The 13,898-nt window shown below is 46.5% G+C and overlaps 1 protein-coding gene across 1 annotated transcript in view; it reads left to right on the top strand.

The window, feature by feature from the left end:
* LOC140386087 (collagen alpha-1(XXI) chain-like) overlaps positions 1–13,898 on the top strand; it is an 85,998-nt gene that overhangs the window by 52,332 nt on the left and 19,768 nt on the right. Inside the window, exon 7 of the mRNA XM_072468664.1 lies at positions 6,447–6,524. Coding sequence (XP_072324765.1) covers positions 6,447–6,524 — 78 coding nt within the window. The remainder of the gene's footprint in view (positions 1–6,446; positions 6,525–13,898) is intronic.

Here is a 13,898-nt window from a genome sequence, read left to right as displayed (position 1 = left end):
AACAAAAGATGTGTCTGGAAGAGGTGCGAATGGCAGGAAAGCTGCTGTCCAAATGCATAGTTGCAGAAATAAGACAGAAACCAGACAGAAGACCAATCCATCAAAAATCATGAAACAAAATGGGGAAGGGATTATGATCTGAAATGCGCAGTTGAAAATGAGGTGCTGTTCCTCGAGCATGCATTGATGCATTGAGCTTCATTGGAGCACTGCAGCAGGCCGAGGACAGGGAGGTCAGAGTGGGAGCAAAGTGGAGAAATAAAACGACAGATGACTGCGTACTCAGGGTCACATTTACGGACTAAACAAGGGGGTGTTTTGCAAAGTGGTCATCCAGCCTGTCGTTGAACTTTCCCACTGTAGAGTAGCAAACACAGTTAACTGAAAGCCATGTTAAACGGCGGCTAAATTTGGAAATGATTTCCAATGGGGGGGGGGGAGACCACTCTCGTCTATTTTTGTTTTTTTAGATCTTTACTTCAATTTTTCTTCTCGGCGATATGAAGCCGTTGGTTCCACGAGCTCAATATCAGATGGAAACAGTGAAGGACTTGACGGACCAAATGTTTTTTTTTAAATCCCTATCCCTGAGGTTTCCATTCTTTCCTCTGAATTCTGCCAAGCTTTCCCAAGTACCATGGACTCGCCTCTCAAATTAAGTGATTTCAGTCCAGGTTTAAGTTAGTAACTTTGTGTCTCCCTTGGCCAAACCAACTTAAGAATCTTAAGTGGAGGCTTGTTCACTGAGGCCCAGCTGGACTGTTTTGTTTTTGGTGCTTCGCCAGCTCTATGTATGGGACATGGAAGCTTGTTGCATACATTCACAAAGTAGGGAATGGTTATGATGGTGGTGTGCAGCATGTAGGTTACTGGTACAAAATATAAACGAAAGGCGGGAGGGACTATCTTGCCAGCTTTGGATTCCATACTAATAGAAAGATTATCAGTCAAATTTTAACTTGCCTCTTTCAATTTTTCAATTCCATGTGTAGATTTGCAAACACTCGCCAGCCCCTCTGATGGATTGAAACTTGGCATCCCAACATTCACTCATTGTATTTTTTTTTTGATGAACGCGGTGCAATTGGAACAGTTTCTTTCTTATCCTAGGTGGTTATCCTAACCAATCCTGTCCCCAATAACGTAATGTGAAAGACTATCTCAAAATAGAAGTTCCTTGCCTTGATTACATTGTGTGTAATCTGTGATCGGCTTCATCAATATTCACCCAGAATTAATTTATAAGCCTGGAAATTCATGTCAATGCACATGGTTGTGGCAATGGGAAGCTGGGGAGAATATAACTGGACATGTGCCGTGGTTTACCACTCTCGATCCCCGCCCACTATGTGTAATACTGCTATGAACGGGAGGCCAAAACAGATTAATCAAACTGTTTGCATTCTGCTAGACTAAGGGGAAATTCATTGCATTATGCAGCCAGGGTTTCGTTCTCAAGTTTTGAATGTGCAGCTGGCCTGTAATGACTCGGACTGTATCACGTGGGTTGATGCCTGTTTCATTGGAAGTCCTTTTAATATCTATTTTGAAACAATTATTGGTGTAACAACTATTTGAGGGGTGGCATGGTGGCACAGTGGTTAGCACTGCTGCCTCATAGCACCAGGGAACCGGGCTCAATTCCGGCCTTGGATGACTGTGCGGAGTTTGCACGTTCTCCCCGTGTCTGCGTGGGTTTCCTCCGGGTGCTCCGTTTTCCTCCCACAGTCCAAAGATGTGCAGGTTAGGTGGATTACAAGAATAGGGCTGGGGAGTGAACCTAGGTAGGTGCTCTTTCAGAGGGTTGGTACAGACCTGATGGGCCGAATGGTCTCTTTCTGCGCTGTAGGAATTCAATGGTTCTATTTGTTGGGGATGGTAGAGTACAGGGAATGTTACTGGATAGCCCAAAGTTTCTTCTTCTCGTGCTGTGTTGGAACAAACTATCGACCTAGGTAGAGCACCTACACAATCAGGGTCAAAATTATGACTGACTTGGAAGTAGGGTTTTATGTGACTAGACTGATCAAAGGTGCCTTATAATTCAACCCCCAAACAACCACCCACCAAAGATTATTGCTGTCTGTTGTATTCCATCACTTTGCTTTATAAAGAAGCCAAACCATTGAAGATGGACAATGGTCATCCGCAATCAAGGCTAGACCAGGACATGGGACACCCACAGAGAGGAAATAGGTGCAGAAACACTGGTGCATAATTCCTGTACTAAACCTTGCTGACCACTTGTGGTCAAGAAGCTGACCCAGTACATCATGAGCCAACGGTGTCTTCAGAATTTCCTCCACCACCATCGATGTCCATATTTTAATGTTAATGGCTCTGAATGCAGAGTGCACGTATGCAGGGGGGTAAGTGAGGGGTAGCCCATAGCAATTCACCCCAATGAGTACATAAAATGTATTGAAAAACTGAGTGACGTATCACTGTCGGGATCTATTGGTGCTTCTGTTCTGTTTCGGACACCTGCAATTGGATGTTCCACATTGCTTATCTACGATTCTCAAGTGTAAGGGACAAGTATGCTCGCAGGCTGCAAGCTTTGGTTGACCTGTTGAGATTCTGCTGGGTCTGGATGACCCTGGGCAGTATATATGGGCCAACCCAGATCCTGACTGGTAGTGCCAGCTTTAAGCCATGCACCCAAATCCTGGCACTTCAGGGGGATGGGCAACGACCATGCTTTCTCAATCCCAGTTCTTTCACACCAGCTTGCAGCTGCTGCTGTTAAATTGGCTTTTCTCACTCATTACTGCCCCAATCTACAGCAGTCTGATCAGCAATCGGCAAGTTTTTCCTTTCTTGTGCCAGATTGATTCCAGAGGTGAGGGGTTTGTCTTATGAAGAGACAGTTTATGCCTCTACTCTCTCGAATTGATTGACGAAGTAGACGTAAAGCGGATGCTTCCTCTTGTGGTGCAATCCAGAATGAAAGGCAGCGTTTTCGGCTGAGGGTTAGCAGATTTAAAACCGAGTTGAGGGGAAATCACTTCTCTCAAAGGATCGTGAAACTGAGGAATTCACTACCCTAGAGTGCGGTGGATGGCGGGACTTTGAGTAAGTTTAAGGAGGAGAAAGACAAATTTTTAAATTAGTAATGGGTTGAAGGGTTATGGATAATGGGCGGGAAAGTGGAGTTGAATCTGAGAGGAGATCAGCCGTGATCACATTGAATGGTGGAGTGGGCTCGAGGGACTGAATTTTAAAATTTGTTTTACGGGATGTGGACGTCGCTGGTTAGGCCAGCATTTATTGCCCATCCCTAGTTGTCCTTCAGAAGGTGGTGGTGAGCTGCCTTCTTGAACCGCCGCAGCCCCTGAGATGTAGATACACCCACTGTGCTGTTAGTGAGTGATTTTGACCAAAATTTTGACCCAGTGAAGGAACGGCGATATATTTCCAAGTCGGGCTGGTGAGTGACTTGGAGGGGAACCTCCAGACGGTGGTGTTCCCAGGTATCTGCTGCGGTTGTCCTTCTAGATGGTCATGATCGTGGGTTTGGAAGATGCTGCCAAAGAGTTACTGCAGTGCACCCTGTAGATGGTACACACGGCTGCCACTGTTCGTAGGTGGTGGAGGGACTGAATGTTTGTGGAAGCTGTAACAATCAAGCGGGCTGCTTTGTACCGGATGGTGTTGCCATTCTTGAGTGTTATTGGAGCTGCACTCATCCAGGCAATTGGAGCGTATTTTATTATACCCCTGACTTGTGCCTTGTAAATGGTGACAGGCTTTGGGTGGGTCAAGAGATGAGATACCCACCATAGGATTCCGAGCCTTTGACCTTACCTGGTAGCCACATTAATAATATGGCTAGTCCAATTCAGTTTCTGATCAATGGTAACCTCCCAGGACATTGATTATGGTGGATTCAGTGATGGCAATACCATTGAATGTCAAAGGCCGATGGTTAGATCCTCTCTTGTGGTAGGTGGTCATTGCCTGGCACTTGTGTTGCCTGAGTGTAACTTGCCACTTGTCAGCCCGAGCCTGGATATTATCCAGGTCTTACTGCATTTGGATATAGATTGCTTCATTATCTGAAAAGTCGCGAATGATGCTGAACATTGTGCAGTCATCTGCGAACATCCCCATTTCTGACCTTACGATGGAAGGCAGGTCATTGATGAAGCAGGTGAAGGTGGTTGGGCCTTACACACTACCCTGAGGAGCTCCTGCAGTGATGTCCTGGAGCTGAGACGATTGACCTCCAACCACCACAACCATCTTCCTTTGTGCCAAGTATGACTCCAACCAGTGGAGAGTTTTCCCCCTGATTCCTATTGACTCCAGTTTTACGAGGGCGCCTTGATGCCACATTCGGTCAAACGCTGCCTTGATGTCAAGGGCAGTCACTCTCACCCCACCTCTGGCATTCAGCTCTTTTGTCCATGTTTGAACCAAGGCTGCAGTGAGGTCAGGAACTGAGTGACCCGGGCAGAATCCAAACTGAGCGTCCGTGAGCAGATTATTGGTGAGTAAGTGCCACTTGATAGCACTGTTGATGACTCCTTCCATCACTTTGCTGATGATGGAGAGTTGACTACTCAGGCACTAATTGACTGGATTAGATTTGTCCTGTTTCTGGTGTACAGGATACACCTGGAAAACTTTCCATATTGCCGGATAGATGCCAGTGTTATAGCTGCACTGGAACAGCTTGGCTAGAGGTACAGCAAGTTCTGGCGCACAAGTCTTCAGTACTTTTGTCGGAATATTGTCAGGGCCCATAGCCTTTGCAGTATCCAGTGCCTTCAGCAGTTTCTTGATAATTGCCTACTCCTGCTCCTAGTTCTTACAGATGCGTAACTGTTTTCCAAAAAACTGACTTAGAAGATTTTGTGCTTTTCCCTTTACACATCGGTTGGCCCACTCTGAGGTCAGAATTTCCTACGTTGCCGTTGGCTCGCGGCAGCAATATGTTGGCTAAACCTGTAGGAGTACATTCTCTTAGTAACTTATCATAGCTAACAATTTAGCTGTGAATTATACATTAACGGTTATTTCCAAACAAGTTCACAATATGGCTCAGGATCTGTTTGAAGTTGTCAAAATCTTTTTTTTTTTTAAATAAAGTTCCCAATTGCATCAATTCTAACATTTATAATATATGACACCTCAGCAAAGGTTTAGAATATTTATTTATTCACAGCATGTGGCCATCGCTGGAAAGACCAGCATTTATTGACCATCCCTAATTGCCCTTGAGAGAGTGCAGCCCATGTGGTGTGCACCCACAGAGTACACCCACAGAGCTGTGAGGGAAGGAGTCTGATCATTGGCCCCCATTTCTTAACCACTTCTTTCTGCAATTCAAGAAATGCCTGTTTCCCGATCCGCCACGGAAGATCCTGCTGCAAATTCAAGACGGTGTGAACATGGTTTTTGGGCCTTCCAACAAACTCTCCCCCCTGCCACTCACCGAGCCCTGGGAGAATCCTGTCCCAAGTGTGACCCCTGTTCATTGTGAGTCCATAACACAAACTGCTCTTGATTGGGCCCTAGCTGGTTAGGTTGCACAAATACCTTGAGTAGTGATTGTAAGGTGGTTCAGAGGTGGTTCACTAGAATGATCCCCGGTATGGAGGGATTGTCTTATGAGGAAAGGTTGGGGCTCTACTCATTGGAGTTTAGAAGATTGAAACGCAATCTCATTGAAACACTTTGACCGCTAACCAATGGCTACGCTGCGCTGGAAAAGCAGCTCACTGCGATGCAGTGTGGATGATGAAAGCTGGGAGACTCCGCTCCCAGTGTCCAACGCAATCTCGCGAGACGATGCAGTGTAAATCCAGCCCATTGTGCGCGGGGTCACTTTTTGACAAATCTGCAGATTAGAACGAGAACCTGGTCAGCCACGCTTGATGTGGAGTGGTGCTCCTCAAGCCTCTGGCGACAGATTAGTGACCTGATCCAGGAATAACTAGCTATCAAAACAGACAAAGGTCTGCTGAAGAGCAGCACTGGGTGTGGAAAGTGAATTGGAATATTTGCTGACCCTACCCCCAGCCTGTGAATGAATTTTTACAGAACTATTATTTGACATTATAAAATTCAATTAAATGTTAGCCACTGTCAGGCGGGGCATGTGGCACAGTGGTTAGCACTGCTGCCCACAGCACTGCGGACCCGGGTTCGAATCCTGGCCCTGGGTCACTGTCCGTGTGGGGTTTGCACGTTCTCCTTGTGTCTGCGTGGGTTTCACCCCCACAACCCGACAGGGTAGGTGGATTGGCCACGCTAAATTGCCCCTTAATTGGAAAAAAATATAATTGGGTACTCTAAATTTATTTTAAAAAAAGAAGAAAACAAAATGTTAGCCACTATCAACTTGGTATTGCATTAAGTTGGCCCACACAAACCATTTACAACAATGGATCTGCTTACTTGTTTTCTTCATGACTAATGTTTTATTTTTTATTAAATAGATAGAAATACAGAAGCTTAGACTCTACTGTGATCCACAACAAAGTGATCGCGAGACTGCCTGTGAAATTCCTTCCGTGGTGAGTAATTTAGGCCATTAGCCATAGTCCACAGACAGCCATGGATATCTCTCTTCATTGGAGCGAGACAATTGGTTATATATTGAGGGGCACCACTCTCCAGGTTTGGGACAAGGCGACGAGGCAGGTCTCCGTCAACAACCAAAGCCGGTATGGTTGTTGTATCCACACTGTTGCCTTCATTCTGCGTCACATTCCAGCCTCCTACAGCCAACTGAACTCTCCATTTGCTACCCCCTGCCGCTTAAATTACCCCTCCCCTTCCCTGTCCCCCTTCTCCTCCCTCTCCCCTCAACCTGGTGTGTAAAACCAACATTTTAAGTTCTACGCGCGGCAAACTCTTTTAATTTACATTCAATGGTTTTCATCCTGAAAGCATTGCTGGAATATACAACTGCAAACTTTACAAATAGTTTTTGAATAAAGAAGTACGTGACGGAGCAACTCAGCTATTTATTTACTTCTCAGATAATGCTCGGCACATATTGATAAGATAAACGTCTAATATCTAATTCCCACAATAACAGATGAGCGTTCAACTGTTTGTTCAGCATTCTTCTATATTTTTTCATAGGTTTTATCCTATCAAACTTGTCTGCTAAAATAACAGAGCAATGTCATTAAATGACCATAACATTGGGAAAAATACTGGAAGAAAATTGTTCAGCCATGACAATACAAATGATGGATGCTAAGTGATTTACATTATTGGGATGTATTTATCATTTGAACTCACCCAATAAAACCCATCTGGTTCTCTAACGCCCTTTAGACAAAGAAATCTGCCATCCTTACCCATCCTGGCCTGTATGTGACTCCAGACCCACAGCATTGTGATTGACTCTTCTCAGCCCTGCGAGCAAACCACTCAGTTGAAAGGGGTAATTAGGGATGGGCAATATAAGTTGGCTTTGCCAGCGACACCCACATTCCATGAAAGAGAAAAAAAGTTGCTCGCTCAGTCCCTTTGTGTAGTAGCCTTATTGCCACATCTGAATTTTGCTCATGGAATAGCGCTGACCTTACCCAGTACCCCTCGCTGCAATATTGCTTTTACTTCTGTGTATCATAACGGTGGGCCCTCTTTGCGGACTTAGTCATTCCTTCTCTTCAATTATTGCCTGGAGACATCAATGTAAAACAGGCAGATGCTGCTTTGGATTGCCAAGAGAAGGTCACTTTGAAAGGGAAGAAATTAATAATGTGCAGAAAGGAATGAGTTTATCAACTTGACTGAATTGCATGCAGTACTTCCCTCATTGACGGCAGCAATGTCCCTCGGCTGTGCCAGCCAAGAGCAGCTTCTACCATGTAATGGCTGAGTCCTCTTTCGCTCAACACTCATTCTCATGGATTTCCCTTTGCTAACTGTTCATTCTTATTGTGTTTCATCCCCTGGGTGGAAGTCTCTGAGCTGGAGGGTGAGAAGGAAAGTGGTGCAGAGGTGAAAGAACGGATCTGAGGGCAGAAGCAGAGCGAGTGTAAGGATATTGTGATCAAATGAGAAAGTAAGGAATCCAGTAATGGGAATGTGTTCTGGTGAGGGTATGTTTAAAGAAATACAAATGACTTTAAAATGGAAATTGTAGGAAAGACCGGTTTGCTGGGTTGGTGGATCTCGGGTTTTGATTTGCATAGCAACACTGTGAACAAATATTTACCTAAGACAGTGGGTGACACAGTGGTCAGCACTGCTGTCTCACAGCGCCGGGGAACAAAGTTCAATCCTGGCCTTCGGTGACTATGTGGAGTTCACACGTTCTCCCCGTGTCTGTGTGGGTTTCCTCCGGGTGCTCCAGGTTCCTCCTCCCACAGTCCAAAGATGTGCAGATTGGGTGGATTGGCCCTTAGTGTCCAAAGATTGGGTGGGGTTACAGGGATAAGGTGGAGGACTTGGCCTAGGTAGGGTGGTCTTTGAAGGTTGGTTCAGATAAGGGAAGATCAAACGGAACAATAGTATATCAAGGGCAAGTTCACCCGATGTAAAGGAGCTGTTTTGAGACTGCAGCGCACAGCAGGTAGTTCTGTGAACTCTCAACAAGCTGTGCCTGGGGAAAGCCTGTTTGAGAAGCCAGTTACCTCTACCCTAAGTCAGAATCAACCCCAAAAGATATAGGTGTGCTGTCTATTGCTGGATTTCATTTATGGTTTTAAAACCTATGGGATGTTGTTTGGAGAGGTTTAGCTCTGAGGTTAGGAAAATAGAAGTGTTTGGAACTGGGTAAATTTAGAGATGCTGTGGACTGCTATTAAGGTAGTCAAGTGTATTTTTAGTTGACTTTCTTGTGCGTTTTACTGTTTAATAAACATATATTTTGTTTAAAATCATTATAAAAATGCCTTGGACACCTTTCACTGATCTTCACATCTTTCCCAACTCAATACCAAATGCAAAGTTCATTTGAGAGCACGCATTCCAAGTTTAGTTCTGGGATTTGGAATAGGTTAGCATTTAACATCAGCTGTGCTCTTAACAGGGAACCGTGATATCATCATCGTCATTATCCTTCTCCTCCTGATCTACCTCATTGAGAACAGCAGGAGGAGAGGAAAGGAGCGAAGAGTGGGTGTGCACTGTCGAGAGAGGAGAGTGCGATAGAGATAATGACACTTTTTTTTTGACAGACGGATTCAGTTACTACTGCAACAGGTATCATCAATGCTTTACACACAGCCCCAACAACCTCCCTCTTACTGTCAGCTAAAGCAGAACACCTTCCTCGCAACTCCATTTACTGCTCGTCGTAAGCCATATACTGCCTGATTTCAAGGATTATCCTCGTGGCCTGCCTCTTCTGGACATTCTGTTCTCCGTTGACCTAGAAACAAAGTAATGTTATTACCTTCCCTGCCCATGTCAGGTTATTGAATTCTTTCAGGTTCTGTTCTGTAGCCCCGAGAGTGAGAGCGAACCCCATTGCCTCCTCCCACCACATGGCTCTGGCTCCACCTTTGCGTGTTTTTCTTGTGTGCCCCCTGCTTCACCTCACTTATTCCATCAATATTTTGTGGTCAGCAACGGAGAAATTGTAAGCTCTGTGCTGCCAGGACATTGCTGCGCACCTGGAAAAGCAGCTATCTTTTCTGAAAATCTTCGCACAGCAGCACAGGAAATCTTCATGTATTCACGGGAATACTGGTGGCTCTAAAACTTAATTACCTGCTGACCCTTCAGGAATCAGGGATCATTTAATTTTCTGCAGGCTTTTAAATCCTGCAAAAGCTTTCTCATTGCAAGCCTACTTAGCCCTCTAGTCCTCCACATACCGTCGAGAGAGCCAAGCTCTTCTTTTGAGGAAGAAATAGTCCCAATCTTCAATGATTACTAAATTGGAAGGCTCAAACAGTTTTTAATCAATGGGTAAAGGAGAGGGAGTCCAAATGCAAAGTTTCAGATGTCCTTAAGGATGCTTTAGAAGGTGAGATACGACTGGCAAATATTCAAGCATTCATCTCAATAAGAATGTCATCGTATTTCAGTCTCCAGGAGAAAGCGGGGACAAAAACGATAGCTGTCGTCTCACTGTGCTTCATAGTCAGACATAATCCCCGACATACATCGGCTCCAAGTTCACTAACCCCTTTATTTAAAAATTCCCATCCTTGTGTTAAAATCACTTCATGGCCTTACTCTGTAACCTCCTCCAGCCTTACCACCCACTAAGAACTTTCCCCGACATAGAGCGGGATTTTCCGGCCCTGCCCACTGCTGGGATTGTCCGGTTCTGCCAATGGTCGATGGACTTTTGGCTGGGCAAAACATTCTGCTCTGTGAATTAAGAAAAAGCCTTGGGAAAAATATGAGGTGTTAAATGTGCAACATAACTCAGCAAATCAGCAGGGTTAAAGATCTAATGAATGGTTACATATCTCAGAACAAGTCAGATTTTTATTTTATGACAAGACCACGAGATACCTTGGGCGGGATTCTCCCTTCTGGGGACTACGCCGGTGGTAAAACCGGCGCCAAACACTCCGGCATCAACAGCCACCGAAAGTGTGGAATTCTCCGCATTTTCGGGGGCTAGGTGGAAGCCGGAGGGGTTGGCACCGCTCCAACTGGCGCCGAAGGGCCGGCACTATTTTGTGCATGCGCGGAACGGCCGGCTTGATTCTGCGCATGCACAGACCGGCCGGCGCATTTTCGCACATGCGCGGGGGGTTCTCTTCTCTGTGCCGGCCCCCGGGCAATATGGCGGAGCCCTACAGGGGCCCGGCGCGGAAGAAAAAAGTGCCCCCACAGAACAAGCGTGCCCGCAGATCGGTGGGCCCCGATCGCGGGCCAGGCCACCATGGGGGCCCTCGCCTGGGGTCTGATCCCCCCCCATGCCCTCCCCGAGGACTGCCCACGCGTACTCATCTGCCAGGTCCCGCCGTGCGTGAGGTGAGTAATTCACGCCGGCGGGACTGGGCAAAAATGGACGGCCGCTCGGCCCATCGGGGCCCGGAGAATCGACGGTGGGGCCGCTGTCAACGGCCCCCGACCGGTGTGGCGGGAATCCCACTGCCGCCCGAAAAACGGCCCCAGAGAATACGGCAGCTGGCGTCGGGGGGGGGGGAGGGGGGATTCGCGCTTCCCCCCGGGGATTCTCCGACCTGGTGGGGGGTCGGAGAATCCCAGCCATTCATAAGCGCAAAGAAACTTAACTGCAAATAATAATAATCTTTATTAGTGTCACAAGTAGGCTTACATTAACACTGTAATGAAGTTACTGTCAAAATCCACTGAAACCCTGAAGATCATAAATTGGTTGGAGAATAAAGGTTGTCACAACCTTGTTGCTTAATTTATCGCTCACTAAATGAGTAAAATAATTTTTTTGCGCTGTTTGAACATACTTTTTCTGGGTACTATTACATTGTTGGGTGCATGGAATCTACATATTACTTTCCAAAACTCTCAGTTTAACTTTGGTGATGGTCTCTGGGGGGGGGGGGGGGGGGGGGGGGGGAGTGCTCAGATCAAAGTGTTGGGTCACCAAATCAGAACCTCCACAACTTTGCAGCCAAACCATTTATATAAACTTCCACGTTTTACACCCCAGTGTTGTAATTGTTTACTTAGCGAACGCAAATCCCAGAACCCAAACAAAGCCTTCTCATTTGCTGAGTTTAAGGTGATTAGTCCACCACCTTGTCTAGAGAGGGGACACACCTCGGGTAATGTACCACGTTGCGTTTGTCTCTCAACAAGTGCATAAGGGGTTTGTACTGAGGCCCCAGTATTGAAAGTTGGCTGCATATTGGCCTGTCCCGAACCTGTTTAGCAAGGACCACTCTTGTTGGGGCAGTTCAAAGTCCCCCATTTGCCAGATGGGGTTTTCCACTAGGAACTTGTTTGTGGCTTCCCGTGTTTCCCCTTCCTTGATCTAAAGGATTTTCTGCTGGTAGATCTTGGCTTATTAAGGGTTCTCCACATGGGGTGCTGAGCTGGTAGGCGAGCAGTAGGTGGGTTAACGGGTTACCGTGGAGCGGTAAATGAGGTGCAGCATTGATTTCTTTAACCAGCTTGTGGCTTTGCTTCAATCGGTGGATGTGTGGGGGGGCGATGTTTGCGAGGACAGGAAGCCGGGGAGGGGTGTTGAGTGGAAGTGTTGAGTTATGAGGTGTTCAGTTGAGTATCAACAAGGTGGGTGTGTGTGTGCGTTCGTGTGTGCGTTCGTGTGTGTGTTCATGTGTTCCAGAGTCCCCTCTGGGAGACACAGCGTTCCCTCAAACCCCTGCCCCTGATCGTAAATCTATGCTTTCTGGTTATTGACCTCTCTACCAATGGGAAAAGTTTCTCCCACCGACCCTATCTATGTCCCTCATAATTTTGTACACATTAAAATTCCACCATGTTACTGTGGGTGAGGCCAGCCAGACCAGACAAGAGATTTCCTCCCCTAAAGGGCATTAGTGAAACAAATGGGTTTTTACAACAATAGTTTCATGGTCAATCCAAATTCCACTGCCACGGTGGAATTTTGAACACTAGTCCCAAAGCATTATGCTGGGTCTTTCGGTTACAAGTCCAGGGACAATGTCAGTCCATCACCGCCTCCCCAATTTATATTTACATGCAGGTTTAAAGAGGATATTAACCCAACTATTACCATTTACGTTGCACCTTCTTTGAAGAAGCAATTTCCTTGCAATTTAACTGAAATATATTTGCACTTCATCGTTACGTCTCTCTGTCAAGGCAGGAGCCTTAATTACCAGTGAATGGATTACTGAATGGAAGCATTGAAGAAGTACCACCAGTGGTGCCTTTGTCAGGTCTGCCAGCTCCGAAAGACGGAGTCATAGAGTTTCACAGCACAGTAAGAGGCCCTTCAGCCTACCATGTGTGCACCAGCCATAAAGCACTGAACCATTCTAATCCCATTTTACAACACTTGGGTCCGTAGCCTTGGATGCTCTGGCGTTGCAAGTGCTCATCTAAATGCTTCTTAATTGAAAAAAATGAAATGAAAATCGCTTATTGTCACAAGTAGGCTTCAAATGAAGTTACTGTGAAAAGGCCCCTAGTCGCCACATTCCGGCGCCTGTTCGGGGAGGCCGGTACAGGAATTGAACCCGCGCTGCTGGCCTTGTTCTGCATTAGAAGACCGCTATTTAGCCCACTGTGCTAAACCAGCCCCCAATTGATGTTTCTACCACCTTTTCAGCCAGTGGGTTCCAGATTCCCACCAACCTCTGGTTAAAAAAGTTTTTCCTCAAATCCCCTCTAAGTTTCCTGTCCCTGACCTTAAATCTATGCCCTTGGTTATTCGCCCCTCTACTAAGGGAAAAGGTAACTTCCTATCCACCCTATCTATATCCCTCATAATTTTCATAGATTTCATAGAATTTACAGTGCAGAAGGAGGCCATTCGGCCCATCGAGTCTGCACCGGCTCTTGGAAAGAGCACCCCACCCAAGGTCCACACCTCCACCCCATCCCCATAATCCAGTAACCCCACCCAACACCAAGGGCAATTTTGGACACTAAGGGCAATTTATCATGGCCAATCCACCTAACCTGCACATCTTTGGACTGTGGGGGGAAACCGGAGCACCCGGAGAAAACCCACGCACACACGGGGAGGATGTGCAGACTCCGCACAGACAGTGACCCAAGCCGGAATCGAACCTGGGACCCTGGAGCTGTGAAGCAATTGTGCTATCCACAATGCTACCGTGCTGCCCTTGTACTCTCTCAGGCCAACTTTCCCAGCATTGAGGAGTTAATCACGTAAGACCAGCTCTGCTGGGAGGGACAAGTTCATGTGCCTGACGCCAGACTTTGTCATCATGGTATGGCTAGTATTTCCACATCAGCAATCTTGCAGTGGAACAGGGACACTTTAAGAGACTGAGCACATAATGCGGCCGTGTCCCCGGGCAAAT

The sequence above is a fragment of the Scyliorhinus torazame genome, chromosome 11 (genome assembly GCF_047496885.1).
Source record: "Scyliorhinus torazame isolate Kashiwa2021f chromosome 11, sScyTor2.1, whole genome shotgun sequence".
In the NCBI taxonomy this organism is placed as follows: Eukaryota; Metazoa; Chordata; class Chondrichthyes; order Carcharhiniformes; family Scyliorhinidae; genus Scyliorhinus; species Scyliorhinus torazame.
The sequence above is the reverse complement of the archived record's forward strand: the minus strand, read 5'-3'. Positions and strand labels throughout refer to the sequence as shown.